This window comes from Amphibalanus amphitrite, unplaced genomic scaffold (assembly GCF_019059575.1).
Source record: "Amphibalanus amphitrite isolate SeventyFive unplaced genomic scaffold, NRLGWU_Aamphi_draft 001418F_arrow, whole genome shotgun sequence".
Lineage (NCBI taxonomy): Eukaryota > Metazoa > Arthropoda > Thecostraca > Balanomorpha > Balanidae > Amphibalanus > Amphibalanus amphitrite.
This window is the reverse complement of record NW_024882911.1, coordinates 41139-61066: the sequence shown is the minus strand read 5'-3', so window position 1 is coordinate 61066 and position 19928 is coordinate 41139. Positions and strand designations below refer to the sequence as shown.

At 43.7% G+C, this 19928-nt stretch overlaps 1 protein-coding gene across 3 annotated transcripts; it reads left to right on the top strand.

Moving 5' to 3' along the window:
* Positions 1–1112: 1112 nt before the first annotated feature.
* Positions 1113–18800, top strand: LOC122372911 (sterol O-acyltransferase 1-like). Of its 3 annotated transcripts, none has more exons than XM_043350590.1 (12): positions 1113–1717; positions 7290–7355; positions 8679–8803; positions 9078–9227; positions 9659–9804; positions 10409–10536; positions 10792–10946; positions 12787–13060; positions 13491–13577; positions 14184–14322; positions 17794–17930; positions 18278–18800. In XM_043350590.1, exons 1-12 carry the CDS (start codon positions 1697–1699, stop codon positions 18368–18370), a joined length of 1521 nt encoding a protein of 506 aa, XP_043206525.1. In that variant the 5' UTR covers positions 1113–1696; the 3' UTR covers positions 18371–18800. The 3 variants fall into 3 exon arrangements, with proteins under 3 accessions (XP_043206525.1, XP_043206527.1, XP_043206526.1); XM_043350591.1 differs by lacking the exon at positions 1113–1717 and adding an exon at positions 5851–6011; XM_043350592.1 differs by lacking the exons at positions 9659–9804; positions 10409–10536; positions 10792–10946 and having other exon boundaries at positions 1255–1717.
* The last annotated feature ends 1128 nt before the right edge of the window (positions 18801–19928 follow it).

Sequence of the window (19928 nt, the reverse complement as noted above, 5' to 3'; positions counted from 1 at the left end):
AACACGATGCCGGTAAAAGTAAGCTCGTACAAGGCTTGGGTCAAAAGTTATTGCAGAAAAACTGTTTCCGAAAAAAATCGGCTATTTTTGCAGTTTTTGCCCCCTGCAGGCAAAACCGTTGACGTTAGGTCAAATCTAAGAAAATTATTCAGAAAGGGCGTTAATAGGGCTATCGAATGCGCTTTTCCGCGGCGCTGTAGCTCTATTGGTTCCTGAGTTATGCGTTGGCTTCTTGGAAATTGTCGACATTCGACCTGGAAATCGGCGAAATTTTGCCTTCAATGACCTCTGGTGACCTGACCTTTGACCTGACCAAAAAATTGACCGAAGTGATTTCCTCTTTATTTTTGACGCTCTTTCGAACGCCGCTTTCCGCGTATCGCTACGTGGCCCAGGAGCCGAGTTAGAAGGGGGGTGTTCAAACACCCCCCCCCCAGCAGGGCGTGGAAATCCAGGACCCCCAGCCGGGCGCGGGTTAATGAGGTGACTGCAATGGTTTGTTTACTGGATAAAAGTATAACAAGCCAGATCACTAAGATGACGATGGTTGGGATGCATGTTAAATTCAGAAGGAGGGCGCAATTCCCGGACTGCAGGATGGAAGAATGATGCAACATTACAGGGTCGATGGTCAGACGTGGCTTTAAGAGCGTAGTGATGAAATACGAGTGTACTTACATCCACCATTGTCGTTATCCCCATGCTGATCGCTTTCAATGAATTGTGGTCCTTAGCCTCCCCAATAATGAAACAGCATATGGTAAAGGAGGATAATGATATATAAAAAAAAAATACTGATAAAAATACTTTTCGTTGGCAAATCTCGAACGACGATTAAGAAAAGCAACTATTTCAGCAATAAAGTGGATAAGCCCTCACTTCAGCTTCAAAATCAAAATTAGGCCATGACCTTGGGTCGAAAGACTGCAGATTATGGCTCAGTTTAGCGGCTTTATAATTCAATTTCTTTACATCATTCTTTTTCCGATTCAATTATGCGTGCAATAACAAGATCATTTAAATAGATAGCCTGAAGCTAGACGAGAAATAATAAAAGAACATTGAATCGTTTCTTTCAAATTCAAAACGAGTCGAACACTTACCAACTCTCCATCTACGCATGGTGTACAGTGTACACTAACCAGCCACCAATAATCTCACCGACGAGCTTCGGGCCATACTACCGCGACCGAGCGAGCGCTGCTGTCTCGTGGGTCAGCCTGTGACCTTTGCCCTTCGTCCACTGGTCAGAGGACGGGAGAGAGCAGAGAGAGGGAGAGAGGGAGTGGGGCATTTGTGAGCTGGGAGCGAGGCGTAAGCTCAGTCGAGCATTGGTGATATCCTGTCCGGGCCTGCCGCAAGTGGTGCAGTGTGATCGTTGAAACAATAGGACGGGCTGCTGAAATGGGTGACCTTTTGTTGATCTGTGACCGTTGATCGCCACGGTGAAGAGGTGACACAGCGATCAGTGGTTATTGGTGGTGAAGTGAAGATAAGCAGTGACCGATGACTTTCGGTAGAGTGTAGACTGAAGGCTGGGTGTCGCTAACTTGTGCTATAATGAAGATTATTTTGTGATCTATTTTGTTTTGGGCCGCGACGACAAACTGCGGGTCAGCTGTGCGGTAACTCAGCTGTGCCAGAGGTGCGATTAGAGATTCAGCGCTGCAATTCTCTCCAACAAACACTGCACATCATGGATACACTATCAAGTAAGGTATGTAGAGCTTTTGAAGACGTCTGTCGGATAGAGATGAGCAGCGTTTACATTGAGAGCAAACGGTTTGATGTTTATGGTGGTTGGATACATTGACCTGGGTACGATGAACCGTTTGCTACTGCAATGAGACTCATTTGGAAAACGTTCATGCCTACACCGCTCGCTCAGCAATGGGTTGTATGAACAGCCTATTGCCCTAGTCATATGAGTTACGGGGCATGTCTAACGCATATTGCCTATGAGTAGATATATCAGACCATTTTTAAGATTACCCGCATTTTAGCTGTATTGTATGGCCTTTTTTGATGTAGCGGGATTATAGCAAGACCTCATTTTCTATTTAACACGCGCACTGCAGCGGGTCTGAGCCGAACACGAACTGCAGGGGGGGGGGGGGTTGAAAACAACCCCCCCCTGAGATCTCGAAAACGGCGCAACGTAGCGACAAGCGGTAAACGGCGTTGGATAGGTTAAGATGAGATCGATAAGAAATACTAAGATCATTTTTGGGTCAGGTCAAAAACGAGGTCACCAGAGGTCACCGAAGACAAAATGTTACGATTTTCACAACAGGAATTTCGCGGTAGTTTTTCTTGAATAACTTGTCTTGCACACAAGACAGATGATCGATTCGAGCGCCATCGTTCTTAGCTCGTCAAGGCGCATCGAATGATATATAATATGACCTCGAAAGGTCAAGTTGAAAATTTGACCTCAGGTCAAGGTCATGACCTGACCGAAATAGGTCATGTTGCATATCATTCGATCCGCATTGACGAGAAAAACACGATAAACGTCGAACGGAGTCTCTATCTCTACTCAATCTCAAGTTATTGAAGAAAAACCGCTGGTGACCTCAGGTGACCTAAGATGACCTGGAGATCACCTTCCAAAGGTCATAAGTGATATGTTTCGGTGAAATCACCAACAGGGACCTGTAATACTATGATCCTGAGCGTATTGAAGTCATAGGATGGCATTCAGAGTAAGTTGAAATTTCTCCCATTGACTTATAATGGGCCGGTCGCAAAAATGACCTGACCTTAGGTCATCGATATAAAAATTCCGAGATATACAAGTTGTAGCTCGTGATGACTTTACTATTTCCTGTGGGTTTCAAGATCATATCTCAACAACTGTGGGCTTGGTGGGATTGCAAACTTCGAAATTTACGTTTCGAGGTAGGGTCACTTGACCTGACCTGGTGACCTGACCATAGGTCACCTGGGGTCAAAATTTTTACTCAAGGTGTGCAAAAGTTGTGAGAACAGGTATGCAAAATTTGGCGGCGCTACGCGCCGCCGTTTTCTTGCAATTTGCGAAAAACCACAGGGGGGGGTTGAAAACAACCCCCCCCCTGCAGTGCGCGTGTTAATCCATCATAAGTTACTCAAAATAAGTTGGCATAATCATTATCTGACTCATGATAGCACTTACCTATTCGTAATAATGATAGATTTAGGATATTTGCAGTCTGTGTAATTAGGGCAACTCTTACTTATTTTATTCTTGAGCTAAACACATGCATGCTGATTGAACAGCAGTAACTGCCGAAGCATTATTTGCTTTTTAATGTGGGACTTCGAGGAACTATCAAGCAATGAAACAAAGCATTTCTGAAGTAGAACAAAAAAATCCTATAAGTTAAAAAATCAGCACAGCACTTTGAAATTTATTTTTACTTTAACCTTCATTCTATCCATAATTCTTAAATTTATTTCCAAATTGCAGATGTAACATTCAGTTATTAAATCACATCGTTTTATCATACCATCTAAAATCGCAAAACATGGCGTCATCCGTACGTTATTTTGAGCTGACATATTCAGCTTATTAACCCGCGAGTTGCTGGGGGGGGGGGGGCGTTAAACGCCCCCACTTTTTTCGCCGGGTCATAGCATAAAAACGGCGCGCCGCAGTCGCGCCAAATTTTGGGTACCTGTAGGGAATTGATTGAAGTTTATTGTGACAAAGTTTCAAAAAAATCGGTCGGAAAATTTTTGAGATATCAAGGTTTTAGTGACGTCATGATTTCTGAGTTTTCGACCAAAAATGGCATATGTTCAAAAAATCATATAAAATCACACAATAGACATACAGACATGCCGTAAACGCCATTAGACTGCCAATACCATGAACAATCAAATGGCTATCTTCGATTATTGATTATCGTTCCGCATTTTCCAAAATCTTGAACTGAATCTTGGCAATTTCTCGTGACTACTTCACGACCATGATACATGAATTTCTTAACCCTCGCCCTGGCAGGGGGGGGGGTCGATGCGACCCCCCTAAGGTTTTTCGAAAATAGCGTAAAAACGGCGGCGCGCAGCGCCGCCAAATTTGGCACAGCCTATGGGGAAACCTTTTTACATATGACCTGAAAATTTCAGGTCCGGGTGACCTTGGGTCAGGTCACCAGGTCAGAAAAACCGGTACAAGGTCATGGTCAAATTTCAATTTTCTTTTTGCACCTGTCCAACTCACAGTTTTCGACTGATTTCCTTCAAACTTTCAGGATGTGCTAAGTTCACCGAGTTGTGTAACATATAGTCCGTTTTTTTTGAGGTCACTGACCTGAGGTCAGTTAGAGGTCATTACGTCGTAATGTTAAGCCTATGGGAAAATACTAAATTCGGAAAATACTGGAGATATCCGCTTCGTTTTATCACTTTTGTGCTTTGAAACCACGGTACTTAACAGCAGGTCACTTGGTGCTTCTTTGTTTGTGTACTTATCCATGGGTCAGGTCAAATGAGGTCAACTGAGGTCAAATGACGTTTTTGCCAATAACTTGGCACATAATGACGCTAGAGCTTAAAAAATGGTATCATTGTGTTCCTGGTGATCAGCCGAATCAAATGATATGCGATATGATGCAATTTGGTTAACTTGAACTTAATTTATTAATTTAAGTTTACTTAAAATTTAAGAAAAACTTTAAGTACACTTAAGCAAGCCAAAAAGTATATCATTCGACGCGCCTGGACGTGCTGAGTTCACTGGTGCTTTTCGTTTTGCTCTATCTTAATTAGATCAAAAGTTATAAGCGAAAAACTTTTGACCTGTTTTTAGCGAAATTTTTACATTCATACCCCCCCAAACCCCCCTAAATATTGACCTAGAGCAACCAAATTTGCACAGGGGCGAGAACTCCGGGGGGCCCACCTACCTACCAAATTTGGTGTTTCTAGGTGCCATAGGAGCCAATCGCGAGGGGGGGGGGTCGCATCGACCCCCCCCCCCTGCCAGGCCGTGTTATGAAAAATGCCCTGCCAGGGCGAGGGTTAAATTGAACTTTTTGAGCCAAACACGTAAACATATGATAAAATGAATGTCACCATCGTGTTCTAAGCCCTAAATTACCCATAAAACATGTGTCACAGGCTGCGAATATCAGTTTTGATTTTCGGGGATATGTGCCTACCCGGTTGACCTGACCTTGACCCTGACCTATGCTTGATTGACGCCTACATGGAGCTGGCACTCTTGTAGGCCTTATATGATGGATTGTGTACCGTTTTGACAGAGTTTATGATGAGAGGCGCCCATTGCGAAGTCCTGAAGTCCATGCTACTGAAAGCCCGATTTTGGGTGTTTGACCTGACCTTTACCCGACCTGTGACCTCAAAATTCAACTTTAAAGTACTCATCTGAAGCGTCTCGTTGCGTTCTTTCGTTTGCCGCCTCGTGCGTTTCGCTGCGCCTATTGGTTCTCGAGTTATCGGCTGGGGGCGTTTAACGCCCCCCCCCCCCCCAGCAAACGGTGGGTGGCGAAATACCCCAGCAACTGCCGGGTTAAAGGTTAGTCGGCCATTATGTGCATGTAAGCAAATATTTTCAAATTCTTCACAAATTTAGAAGGATACTGGACATGGGAGCTCAGTACGGCACGCGAGCTATCTTCTTTGCGACAACCCTGCATGACAATTGTACAAACAATGATTTTGCCAAACTGCCTCCGCTTTTGCTGCGCGAAACAGCCTCGCGTTTACATAGTCCTGCAGATGCGCCATTCCGTCTAAGCCCGCTATCACTCTCCTAAGGGTTTATCTATCCCCTATCTGATCACAGTTCCGTGTAGTGCCACCAGATGTCGGGAACATGGCTGCCCGATAGCGGAGTCAGATACACCATGACCATATCACAATTTCTGCGGTCACTGCGAATGCTCCCCTGTCCAGAGCGGTGTGCCGGGGAGCGAGTGCCGACCAAGAACCGACGCCCCCTCGCCGCCCCTCGCAGAGTTCATTGACGGAGCGCAGAATTCCAACCACGTGACTTGTGACGGGTGAGCGGGTGCACGTGCACTAAGACGTGTTCAGCGATCGGTGCGCGGTTTGTGTGACAGACGACCGTCCGTTTTGAGGGGTCGTGGGAGGGGACAGGGGAGGGAAGTGTTTGGTTAGGCAATGTAAAGCATCCGGGTTAAGTCAATGGCGTGAATTACTGTTCTAACCAAGCAGCAGCATCGTCGGTATGTGTCGTGATATGCTGTAATTAAAACAGGTAAAAATAATAACTTCGAATTATAACTGATGTGGCGAGGACTTATCATCACCTAGATTTACCCCGTCGCCTACGGCCGTACGACCTAGTTATCTAAAAGTTCAGCATCCGGACTTATACCTATTGATCTGTTCGTTCAGTTACAATACCCATAAGATATTGTTTCTTTAGTACCTACATGTGTATTGATCGACCATCACGGTTCCAGAAGCTTGTTAGGTCGTCTTTTCCTTACCGTGCATCAGTATAACTATTGGTGCTGAGAGCCCATAATTATTTAACGTTACTAGCAAAACTGACTATGTAGTGCTACATTGCTATCCTCAAACTCAACAGGCAATTGGAGTAATTGGTTGTACAAGGCGTTATCAATATTCTTCCAGTCTCTTTCTGTGCATAATATATTAAGTATGGCAAGGCTTACAACACCCAGTGAAAACATTAATTGATTTTATTTTTCTAGATGAAACATGCACCCGTAGTTAGAGAGGAGAAGACAATTATCTTGAAATGCCAGCAAATGATAATGTTTCATTGGCCAAAACGACGATTCATTTTTCATTTTTTCCCCAGTCTGTTATCAAAACTGGCACAAAGTGAAAATATATATCCTTTCCGTGATACAGTACTCCTTTTGGTGGTCTTCTCCGTTACCCTTTCCGCCTCTCTGGTTCAATGAGTTGGTAAACATTGCCCGGCGTTTCCAGTTACGCTGTCGATGCCTGGGCATTGGCCGTCCACAGATTTCAATCTCGTTTGTTTATATCTGGGTATGCCAGTGACGACGGAACTGGAGAAATAGCACGCAGAGCTAGTCGTGCTGTCGCATAGGTCACAGCAGTTTTCGAACTGCTTTGGAGCTTGCTGACCTAGTGTATTCCGCAAGAGAAAACGAGAAAGTTTTTTTTCGAAACATCAAAGTACATTCTTAACAAGAAGTGACATTAATGTGTAAATGTTACAAGTTGAAGCCCACCATTCATTTAAGGAGTTACGGGAAGGCGATTTTTGCCTTCGTCACTTGGAGACTTTCTGAAAAGAGACGCTTCACCTGTTCCAGAACGACATCTACGTCAGCAAAGTGACGAGGGATATGGAGGTCGACAAACTTCGGAGCCGAATACAAGTAAGTGATCCGGAGGACTCTGGGAAGGAGAGAACCCTGGCCATGCGAGTCTACCAGCTTGCTAATTAAATTTCCCAGTAAAATTTGCTGAGGAATATTGAATGTAGCGCACGACTCTGGTGGCATAGTTGGTTGGTACCATAGCGTCTGTAACAGCGTAACATTCAATGGCAGCAAATAAGCTCTTTGCTCTTGCCACCTACGTCTTCAGCTTTGTAGATATGGTGCTGAAAGGCTAAGACATCTTATTTAAAAAATGTATTTCCTATTTTATTTTGATATCTGAGGCCTGTTTCACTAACAAATAAAGTGTGTAATTACAAAGAAAAAACTTGAGTTTAAAAGAAATATTTACCAACATTTGAAATTTGGATTTCACGAAACCTCCGAGCATGAATTTTGAGTTTAAAATTTATCAACTTTTTTACAAGAAAAAAGTTTGTAAGAAACATCGAAATCGCAAACTTTCTGTTTCACGAAGACCAAAAACTTGAAAGAAAACGTTGTACTTACAAACCCGAAATTCCAGTGGCTCTTACGTTCGGAATTTTATTACTTTTTGTGCAATGATGCAAAGCAATCAATTATTTAAAACAAATATGATATGCTGAGTCATTATATGCTCTTTTTTACTTAGCACAATCCCTACGAACCAGCTACGAGCAATAGAAAAATATCGTCATGTTTGGTCATTCGCGCGCCATAATTGCATTCAACAGTCTTCTGCTGTCAAGTGTTTTGCGTGTTATTTTCTTTCAATAATAAAATATTGTGAACTATCATTTATACCATTTAGAAACAGCATCATTATTTATAATTTATTCATGCATTTTTTGACATGAATACTAGACATAATTTGATAAAAAGAAGCAATATCTGTAACATGTTGTAGTTCTTGATTAAAAACATTTTTACTGTTTACAAGTTTTTTTGCAAACTCTTTTTATCGGAGGTGCCGCTGGTGATGAAGTTTAGTGAAATCCGATTTTACATAGTTTGCAAAAATACTTATGAATTGTATAGTTCAAACACTTGTAATCGCAAGTTTTTAGTGAAACAGGCCTCAAATGTAAAAAAGGAAGAGGGAAGCTCCCAAGATAAAAATTGCGTCTATGCTTGCCCACACAAATGCTAACATACCAACTTGAATGCGGAATGCATAGATAATTCTGACAATATCAAAACATAATAAAACCTATATTCGTTTCAATCGTGTCCAATTTTATGGAATTCCTGCCTCCATCCAATGTGTTCCCCATACCCCAGAATCGCGAAACAAATTGGGCCAGCACCTCATGCTCGAGTTGTTTTTTTTTTCTCTAGGTTCTTCAGGAGGACATCACCTCAGAGTTTCGCTCTCAGCTCTCCACCATTTTGGAGCAGCATTTGGCTGGTCTGGAACAGGTCTCTGCACCGCGCGAAAATGGAGACGTCAAAGGCAACAAACGGTGAGACGTGCACATAAATGTCCGTTTGGTGACTAAGTGACTTTGTATGTAAATTGTGTGTTTTTGTATTTGAAACACAGTTAAACATTGTTAATTGTCCCTTGCGATGATACACGAAGCTTGTACTGATTGATACGAACTGTATTTGATAATGTTCAGCTACATGAACTCAGGCGAAATTTCAGACTGGACCAAGTTTTCCCGTACGCGCCATTTTGCATTATGTATATCAGATATCCAGTGTGCACTATTGGTCTTCCTTCTGAGCCCTCAGGAGCAAGGGAAAACAGTTTGTGGCCCGGGAGTCTCTGCTCACTGAGCTGTTTGAGATCAGCCACATTCGCACAATCTACCACATCTTCCTGGCCATGCTGGCGCTGATGTTTCTGCACTCCATCCTATACGACCTGGCTGAGCTAGACTCGTAAGTGTTTTGATTGCGAGTTTGGTGGACGGTGCATGACAATTGTTTTATCGATGGGCTTTGACGGCATTCTACAGAACAATTTTCTTAGTTTCATTTGAATACATTTAAAATTATTTCGTAACGTCATCACGAATGATCATCGACGTTTGTCTATTGCTAGTTATTCATATCTTCCGAAATGCTTCCTTTCGACTCAAACTACTTGATGATAACTGACGGATATGGGGATTTATAAAAAGGCACAATAATCAGCTAGCAGTTTTGTAGCTTTCACTTTTGGTGTACTTTTATTGCACTTGGCCTTCAATTGTTTACCCTATATGTTCTGCTATTAGCTTTGCGATCGCTGACCATGCATGAGGCCCTTCCCCCTCTAATGAGGTCATCACATGTGACATCACTTCATATACCGTCTTTCGCTGCGGTAGAATACAGCTGAGTCTCAACATCATCGTGTACGCGTTTGGCGAGGTGCGACTGACGGCAGAGCTCTGGCTCATGATGTTCTGTTCGGCTGTGTTCATCGTCTATCCCTTGTTTCACTTTTGGGCCTCTCACCGCTCCTCAAACCCAGGTAAGTAATGTGTGAACACATGTGGCTTAAGCCAGAGTTGTAGTTTTTGCGGCTGTGTTATCGCACGCTGGTATGATAAAAAATCGTAGTAGGTCAGAGTCCACGGAGGCATAGAGTCCGTCCCGCCCTCGATCTCAATGTCAATGACGTTAGATAATGGCTATATACAGTTCCTATCTCGAGTGTAGAGTTTGTTCGAGCGTGGTGCCATTCCGATAGATCAATATCTATGCAATAATAGCCACGGAAAACCACCGATGGATACTTGAATACGAATTTCAGGCTATATAAGGTATAATAATGGTCACAATGATGAATACACAACAGTCACTAAGAGCATTTTATTCATCTTCGGTCATGATATACCAAATCTTGGGCTAGGTCTAGCGTTCAACTAAATCGTATGATGTCAGACAGCTTTTGTCAAATTGTCAGGGCACTCATATTTCTTTTTCAATAGAAAAAACACAATTCAAACGAATAGGGTTTTACTTTTGACAACAAAACTTCGGTTATTGTTTTTTTTTTGGTAATGCTCCGTTCGTTTTCCGCTGATTTATTTGACCTGCATTCAGCATTTTTAACTGGCCGTGGGCGTTTTCAGCGCTGTTTGACTGGCTGTTTGGCTCGATGTTCGTCGCCTACTGCGGCTGCCTTTTGTATCTGCCCGCTGAGCAGGTGCTCCACCATCGACTGCCCCCGGCTTCTTCATTCATTGTCATCTTGGAGCAGGTATAGATGGAACTGATATACATACAATGGACACTCTGCTGATTCAGGGTGGGGTAAGAATAGCTCAACAAGAGCTTTTTCGCCACTGCCTAACTTCATACGCCTTTTGATCGAAACAAAGGAAAACTAAAAAGCAGCTACGAAGTGTATCTGATGAAAATGTTGCTATTGATCGTATTTTGCTAAGTGTCTTTTTTGGTCTTTATTTTCTAATTTTATGATGCGTTATTATGCTTGCTTATTTTCTCCTTTTAGATCCGTCTCTTTATGAAGGTGTACGGGTTCGTGCGATCGAACGCTCCAATGGCAATGGCATCGGAAACTAAGGAGTCTGATCGATGTCCAAACTTCAACAAGTTTCTGTTCTATCTGTTCGTTCCAACCCTCGTCTATCGTGACAGCTATCCCAGGCAAGTGCTGCGTATAGAAACTGTTGTAAGGATTTTTTATCTTTTTGAATTTAGACCCGAAGGAGGTAACGGAAGTCATTTTGGTATGTACTATGTTGGGTCTAATGGATCAAGGCCCTTTCGGTCTAATGATACAATATCAAAGATCGGTGGAAGTGGATCACTCGCTACAGGTCAACTACACTAACGGGTATAGGGACTAGAGATGTCAATCGGATACCAACTTTTTGGTATACCGATACCAAACCGATACCAACTTGGTATTTGGTATTTCAATCGTAATGTGTTCGGTATTTTGTTGGTATCATAAACCCTCACTAATGTATACGAGGTTAAGAAATCGGTAAAAAGTTGGTATTTCCCTCATTTTCCCAAGTTGGTTTGGTTTCGGTATTTTCCCGTGGTTTTGGTTGGTATTTGGTTTGGTATCCGTATTCCGATTTTCCGTAATTGACATCACTAATAGGGACTGCATCAGGTCAGCGGTGAACGGATATAACTCCTGCATCACCTCGACCGTGAACGAGTGTAAGGTGTGCACTAGGTCGGCAGTGAACTTACATATTGTAGACCTAGGGCCTCTCTGAACCAGGTCTCGACAGTTGAGAGATGTCGCCTCCGTCTGCCACACCACCGCCCTGGGTCTAGGTGACGCCACCGGAGCCAATCTGCTCCGCTAGGCCACAGGCTGTTGCGATGGTAGTGTCTAACTTATACTGCTTGGTTAATAAAACGTCAGTTGTGTCATGCATCTTCCCAGAACACTATAGAGATTCTGCAGTTGTTCTGCGACGTGACATACTGGGATGTCACAATGAAGCATAGAAATGTGTTGAAAATTTGAGTTCACTCGGTCGGGGGCTGAGAATGGGTCAATATAACGTCGTCAAATATAGCGCTTAATCAGATCAATATCAAACGCTGAACAGCTTTAAAGGAAATAGTTCACTTTTAACATGGGGTTTTGAGCTGGAATAGCAGTTTCGTAGCTTGAGCTGAGACTAGCACAAATCAGGAGCTTTTACGGCTCAACGATCACCCTAGACGAAGATATTCCATTTCTCGTTCCGAAAAGAGTGCCTTGTAGAGGAATGCGTGCCTTGCACAGGAATGCAGCCACGTCATCGTTAGCCAATCAGCGTGCTGCTTACAGCCAATGCAGTATGCGTAGGTTTGAGCTACGCAATATGATTGGTCAATGCGTAATAAGCTTCCGCGTCAAACATTATTTTACATAGAATATAGTTCGTCCTATATTAAAATATAGAAAATAATTGTTTTTACAAAAAGGTTTTATTTTATTTCATGATTATTTTGAGCATAAAAAAATCATAAATCAATTGCAAAATACTGATTTCAGGAAAGTGGACTGTTTCCTTTAATAAATCATCACCCCGTCCGTCGTTCCTATCCTAAGGACATTCAAATCCTTCTCCTCCACGCCGTAGCCCTAGGTCCGGGCTGGACAGGCGACTTTTTCTCGTACCGGCTGCCCCCTTGGAGCGGCTCCGCTGCTCCTAAGCTGGAGCACACCCGTAGCCGGGTGCAGAGAGTGCTGGGGGGGGGGGGCTGGTCGGCCTGTCTTTTTGGACGGCCTCGGTGACTCGCTAGGGTGCCCGCCCAGACCAATATCTTCCCCTAATTGCTATCATCCTTACGGCTCTGAAATGATCTTGTCAGACCGAAATAGCCTAACCCAACAAAACAAACAAAAGAAATCATGAATGTGGCATATCACTGTAGGGTAGTAAATCGTTCTGTCATTAACCAATATCGGATCACCCAGCATTCTCATCGAACTTCTCACCTCACCCGTCACTAACGCCCTCCCGTCACCCAGGACCAGTCAAGTGCGCTGGCGGCTGGTGGCTCTCCATTTCGGCCAGGTGGTCGGCTGCGTGGTCTACACCGCCTTCCTGCTAGAGCGGCTGGTGCTGCCGCCCTTCCAGCGGTACGGCCTGGGACGGATGACCTGGCGGCACCTGGTGGTACACGTCTTCGGCAGCGTGATGCCCGGCATGCTGTGCTACCTGTGCGCCTTCTTCGCGCTGCTGCACGCCTGGATGAACGCGTTCGCAGAGATGACGCGCTTCGCTGACAGGATGTTCTACCAGGTACGTTGGATGGGGCGGTAGATAGAGGTGTGGTATGCGGTTGACATAGGTTCGTTGTATTGGCGACAGTATGTTGTCCCAATTGCATGTTATTGCACACATATCACTCACCAGTATCGTATCACGTATTGGTAATGTGTTTTTCCGCAATAGCATTATGATCATGGATCGCTTGCCCGCAAGTTTAGCTGGTCGAATACAGACTTCTTTGAATGCAGAGTACGATAGCAATCAATACGGGAGAAAGCAAAATTTTAGTCACAACCTCCTTTCTCCAACACGGATGAATAGCATACGTGATCATCACAAAAACTAGCTTCCGCCGTCCCTGACAATTTCCGCCGACTGTTTCGGTTTGTTTAGCCACTTCACAGTCCGCTCCACCGCTGTTTTAATTGGCACCACTTGACCTACTGTAACAACGCTGCAGGATTGGTGGAACGTGACCAACTACGCGAGCTTCTATCGGACCTGGAACATAGTGGTCCACGATTGGCTGTATGAATACATATACACGGTACGAACGGTACGGGAGGGGAACTTTTGTCCTTACCGGAAGTTTTGATAAATTCATGTTGGAAACTCAGGAGTTTCATTTTAAGCATAACTTAGGAACAAAGCACTGAAATGATACAAGAAATTACTACAGCTATGTGAAGTGAAGTACTTGATTTTTCAGCTCGAAGTATTACCAGCCGAAATGAAATAGTTAAAATAGCTCTTTTTGTGATATTTCGGTCGACATGTCATTCACTGTTTGATCATTGTCTGCCGTCTGACAAATTATAAAATAATGAGTAATTTTTATGTAACTCATTTGGGCTGATACCTAATATCCGAAGAAAAAGGTTAAGAGTTTTGCTTATAAAATAACTGCACTCATATGCTCATAACTAAGTTACTCGCAAGGGCACTAAGGAGTATAAGCGCCACTTACATAAAGTAAGCTGCGATTTCCTTTGTGTAATATATGTAACTGAGCGAAACGTAGTCGCAATAGCTTGTCTGCTATGCCTACTCGTACTCTTACGGCTAGGCTAGTTAACACACTTCACAAATGATCGTTAGTTGATGGTTGTGCTTCCGTCATATGCTTATACTATAACGATGTCGCTTATTTCAGGACGTGGCCCGCCTTCGAGGGAAGTTTTTGGCCACTCTGTCGGTTTTCGTGGTCTCCTCAATCGTTCACGAGTACACACTGATGCTGGTCTTCAATTTCTGCTTCCCCGTACTGTTTATCCAGTTCGGCGTATTTGGAGGTGAGGAATACATATAGCGAGCAAATCCTTCATGATTGTGAACTACGATCAGGGGCGTCGCCACGGATTTTTGAGTGGGGGGGGGGGGTCGGGTTTCCGGTCTTCGTCTTGATGGGTAGGGGTGTTTTTAGCCACACTCCCGGTTTTTTCGTGTGCCCGGAGAAAAACCTCGGCGCGCAGCGCCGCGAAAGCAGCGGTATATCTTATTGTACATCAATTTTGCATCGTGCATAAAAATCAAGCACAGGTCACCTGAGGTCAGGTCACAATGTCATGTCAAGTTCAGTTTTAACCCGCGCCCCACTGGGGTCTGCGTATAACACGCCCTACTGGGGGGGGGGGGGGGCTATTCATAGCCCCCCCTCCTAACTCCGAAACTACTGGGCCGATCGTCAAAATTCAAACGGCGTCTGATAGCCCCGGAAAAACTGTCGAGCGAAACCTAATTTTATTGACCTCGAGGTCACTGATGACGTCACAGGTCAGGTCAAAGTAAAAATTATTAGCATTTTGGCTTCTTCACGTTTTGGGCTCTGGCCGCCGTCTTACAAGTCAGATCAGGCTCATTTTTGGTTCACACACTCGTGAACAGATGCTCTAGATACTCTGAGGGTACCAAACTTGTACTTTGATTTTCAGGTCAAGGTCAGGTCATCACAGGTCACGAAAATATTATATCATCCGTCGGTCACGTGACACATGTTTTATGGTCCATTTAGGCCAAATATTTCGAATTTGATGTCGTCTGTGTCATGCGAGGTCATTTTGAGTCAAATTTAGCTCAGGTCAGGTCACTTTCAGGTCAAAAAGATCAAATTTTGAAGTTAAAATTTTTCAACAAAAAAGGTGTCTATTCGATGCAGTTTGAGCTCAGGAACACGATGGTGCTATTTATATTGGCGTACGATGTCAAATTCGTGCTGAAAAATTAATTTGAAAAATTAATAATTGTTAATTTTTTGCAATAATGCGTATAACTTGGCCATTTTTGAAGATATTTAGCTAAAACTTGCTAGAGGTAGTCATGATAATGCGTTCTATCACATATATTCCGGTTTTTCGAAAAGTCAAAAACTTTTTGAAAAAAATGTAAAAATATAGATTTTGAATTTGATTATTTAAAATTTTCGAAATTTTCAAAATTTCGAAAATCCGAGATAGCAGTTTGATAGCGCAGTCAATTCTGAGTCCTCTCATGCAAAGAAATTGGATCTAGCTTAAAAACTGAGCTCTTGGGAGCGATTGTCGTGGTTCAATGTTTTGCGTCGAAATCGGCCGAACATGACGTCACTCTGACGTCATTTCCGGCCGACCTATGGTAGGTACGAAGTTCAAATTTTGACACAAGGTGTCAAATTGATGCAGCCGAAGGTACTGAAAGGTTGGCGTCGATAGGTCAAGCGGTTTGGAAGTTATTGCAGAAAAACGGGAGGGGGGGCTATAAATAGCCCCCCCCCAGTGGGGCGCGGGTTAATGCCTCTTAAAACTGCAATCTTGTCATTCCTATAGATAATCTCCTGACTCCTATAAGTCTGAAATTTGGTGAAATGAATGGGATTATAAGTGCCAACAGTTCATGGATCTGGGATTTTACAACTGAGAAGTGAAGTCAGGTCAAATAGGTATGTGACCTCACCAATCATGATAAGATATGGGGAAAAGCACGATGCCTTCTGCTTTGAAAGAATATGCTAAAAACGCTAGATACGTTTGTAGCCATGGCACCTTGACATTTTAGAGACAAGGTGCAGCTAATGACCATTGGTGACTGGAATGGTCAGAGATTAGGTCATCAAAGGTCTCTAACACATTTTCGACAACAACTTTTAATGGAGACGTTGTAGAGCGATGACAGCACCTGGAGTGTGTTCAGCTCAGTAACACAGATCGATCCATATGCAGCAGGTTCTTTTCTAGTCAGGTTATGACCTTTACCTGATGTCAAGTTATCTATTCAAGTTCAAATTGTAAGCCATGCGACGTGTTTCGACGAAACAAAAACGATGGTGATAACATGAATATCATACACATTCACTGAATCATAGGTTGTTACATAGCAAATGTTTCGGCAAAATCCGTCCGTTTAGCTGTTTGGACTCTATGGTACACAAGCCATAGACCCGAAGTCATATCTAAGGCGAACTTGGCGAAAGAGCTTTAAAAAAGCTATCGAATACGCTTTCTGTGTTGCTGTAGGTTAGCTCTTATTCGTATTTTACGGGTCGCTAAGGTAAAACGCTTACCAAGGTAATGCTAAGGCATGCTTTCGGCCCCTGATCGAGGTAGAGCTTCGTGGACGAGCGAGAATGCTGCCCGTGATGAGAGAAAGCCAATGATGCCCAATTTTAAGGTCTTGGCCGGGTCATCTTAGGTCAACGCCCAAAAGTAGGAAAAATCTGGCCGCCTGCAAGATCTTAGTGAGCCGTAGCTGTTATCGGGGTCCCGAGTACGAGTTTGATGTTAGTCTTGAACAAAAATGATGACTCCATGCATTTTGGGTAGATCGGGTCGGGTCAGGTCAGGTCGACCAGCAGGCTTCCTGCCGGCCATCTAGAGTGGGTGACTGACAACCACCAACGATAGCTTCGTAACATGTTACATAACCACCATTTATCAAAACTACTTCAAACGGTTCAAACGGGCGCTAAACTCGAAATCAGCCCCAAAACCACACTTGTAAGTGCAATGGAAGCAAATAAAACTCAAAAAAGTTAACCAAGGTCATCCATATTCGAATCAGGGCAATTTTTTTTAGAATAGGTGTGAAATTCATTAACTCGAGGTCACTGGAAGTTTCGTTGCAATATACTACTTTTTGCGCGTCTTATTAGGAAAGCCCCAGAGGGATCCACCATTGACCCCATTTCCCCTATGCAGGCAGGTCCGAGGGTATACCCTCGGAAGGGTATTAGCAGGGCTGAGGCTAGCCAGGTACCTCGTAGTTACTGATACGTCATCCGACGAATCGACTGCAACCATTATTTTGACAATCAGACGAACGCTTGGGTCAGTTTTGACGCGCTCGCTCATTTGAGGGATAAAAGGGGACTAGAATCATATTGTCATGCTAATGTTCTAGCCCACAGCTTATTGACCTATAAGCAATAGGGACTAGGGAGCTCTTGAAGCGATTCTGAATCTGACCTTGTATTTGTTGATGTTGCTGACGCCAACTTCCCCGACATGATAGCTAAAAAAGCATACTCAGCATCGCCAAAAGTGGGGGGGGGGTCGACCCCCCCGACCCCCCGTCGGCGACGCCCCTGACTACGATCATGTCCTGAGTAAATTTTCTGGTCAGCCTTTTGGACGGTCGAAATATCATTGACTCGAAAACAGCATTTTGTAATAAAAGACGAGATGTTTGTTATGAATCGTGCAATAATGTGGCAAATGGAAGAGCAGAGGAGACAGAGATCATCATGACGTGTAAATGATTCTGATGTTACCGCGGCATGTTCCTTGTTGCAGTTCTGTTGCACTTTTTCAACGTGCGCAGTGCCGGAGGAAACGTTCTACTGTGGATGACACTGTCCCTGGGAATCGGCATTGACCTGGCCTTTTACGCTGCCGAGTGGTACGCTCGACAGAACTGCCCATCAATTTATGTGAGTATCTGTCTGTATGTGGAATGTGGATGCTGACAAAAGACTTCTGCTGATGTTAGGCATGGGAGGCGAAGGATCGGACTGGGAGGAGAGGAGAGGAGGGGGTCTTTGATGCAATTCAGTGTTTTTATATCTAATATGGAGTGTTTTATCACATGACGAGATCCGCGGAATAGGAATTCAACTATATGTACGAGTACTTGGTGGGAAAGGAAAACAATGAGCTGGAGGGTTCGAAGTTCTGGTTCTTAAGCTCTCAAAATATACCAATAAACATGGAAAACCTTGACAATATCCAAAACATATCTTCTCACAGCAATCGCTTCCATCGCTCGTCTTTGTTTCAGGAAAACGTGTACGCCGACTTCTTTTCATCCCGAGCGCTGTCGTGCTGGTCAGGAAACGGCGTGGCCGACACCGTCGTCAGGGCGTCCGCGTGATTGCAGTGCCAACAACTCAGTGAGGGAATGACAATGACTGTGAGCGGCCGGGCGGGGCGGGGAAATATTGCACGCCCACCCGTCGTGGTGCCAATTGCGACTGGCTTTGTTGCGGGTGCCCTGTTTTTCCCGCTTACTTAGGTAACTTGTAAGTTTTGGTCCATCGCACCGTTGTCACAATGCCAAGGTGATTCAAGTAACTGGTAGCATACGTGATTGTGATCTGTTACGTGAATAAGGGGCATGTCTGTTGTTGTTAAACACATTTTGAAGTGAGTGCAAGATACCTTCGGGCGACAGTACGCTACATTCGCCTGCAAGTTTATGAGCCAGCATGTATTCCCACTGAACCCTGCGTCAGATTCAGTGTGAATTTAAGTGTGTAATACATATAATGATAATTATTAAATAGATATTTCATGCATATCAATTAAGTGTTTCCTCGTTCATTCAAACACACGACGGAAGACAGCTTAACCCGGCACCGCCTGGGCTATTTCCGTACCCACGACAGCCTGGGGGGGGGGGGGGGTCGGATCCGACCCCCCCTGTTATCTCGAGAACCAATGGTCGTATCGAGCCCCGCGAGGCGGCGTTCGAAAGGTCTCTACGAGACCTTCCCAAAGCACTCTTAAGATTTTAAGATTGAGGTCAACTTTCGGGTCAAGGTCAGGTCAAAGGTCAAATTCAGGGGTTTTGCATGATTAGGCTTACGGACAGCAGAATCGATAGCTGCTACTCGAAACTCACCAAAAATGACATCAAAGGCCTAGTGAAGGTACCATGTGCGTATAGGGGTCATACTAAGTACGGGTCAAGGTCAGGTCAGGTCACGAAAGGTCACGGTTTTCACTTTCTGCTACATGGGCGTGCGACACATGTTTTATGGCTTATTTTTCACGCCGAATCCGATGGTAATGGTTATATGTGAGCCCAAATCATTGTGCTGGTGATAAGTGTGCATTGAAAGCATAAAAATCGTTTATTCCATACATAACTAAACGAGGGCTGAGAAAAAAGGTCAATTTTCCAACTTTTTATTTTTGACATAAAAATGCACTTTTCTAGACGAGCTTTGTCCCAGGAATCTAGCGGTGCCATTTGTTTCCACATGCGATGTTCAGAAGTGCCTCTAATTCACGAAAATGCTTATAACGTCACCATGCCCTATGCATGTTGGAGCTATTTTTACAATTTGGGGGTCAAAAATCAAGATAGAAAGTTGAAATTTGGGGCATCTAATGTTCTAATAGAGCTCTACAACATATTTCGGTTTTTTGGAAATTCCCAAAATTTTGGACTTTATTAGCTGTTTTCCAAAAAATATAGTTTTTTGAATTTTTAGGGGTAAAAACGCATTTTATGGAAAATCCGAGATAGCCATTTTAAAGAACTCGTTGAGCTGCGTCTTTTCATGTCCTTAATTAGCAATTTGCTTTAAACCCTTATTTTTGGCGATTTTTTTAACATTTACCACTTTTTTACTAAAAACGCCATGTAGTAGCATCACTAAAATCGATATATCTCAAAAAATTTTGGAATTTTTTTCTTAAAATTG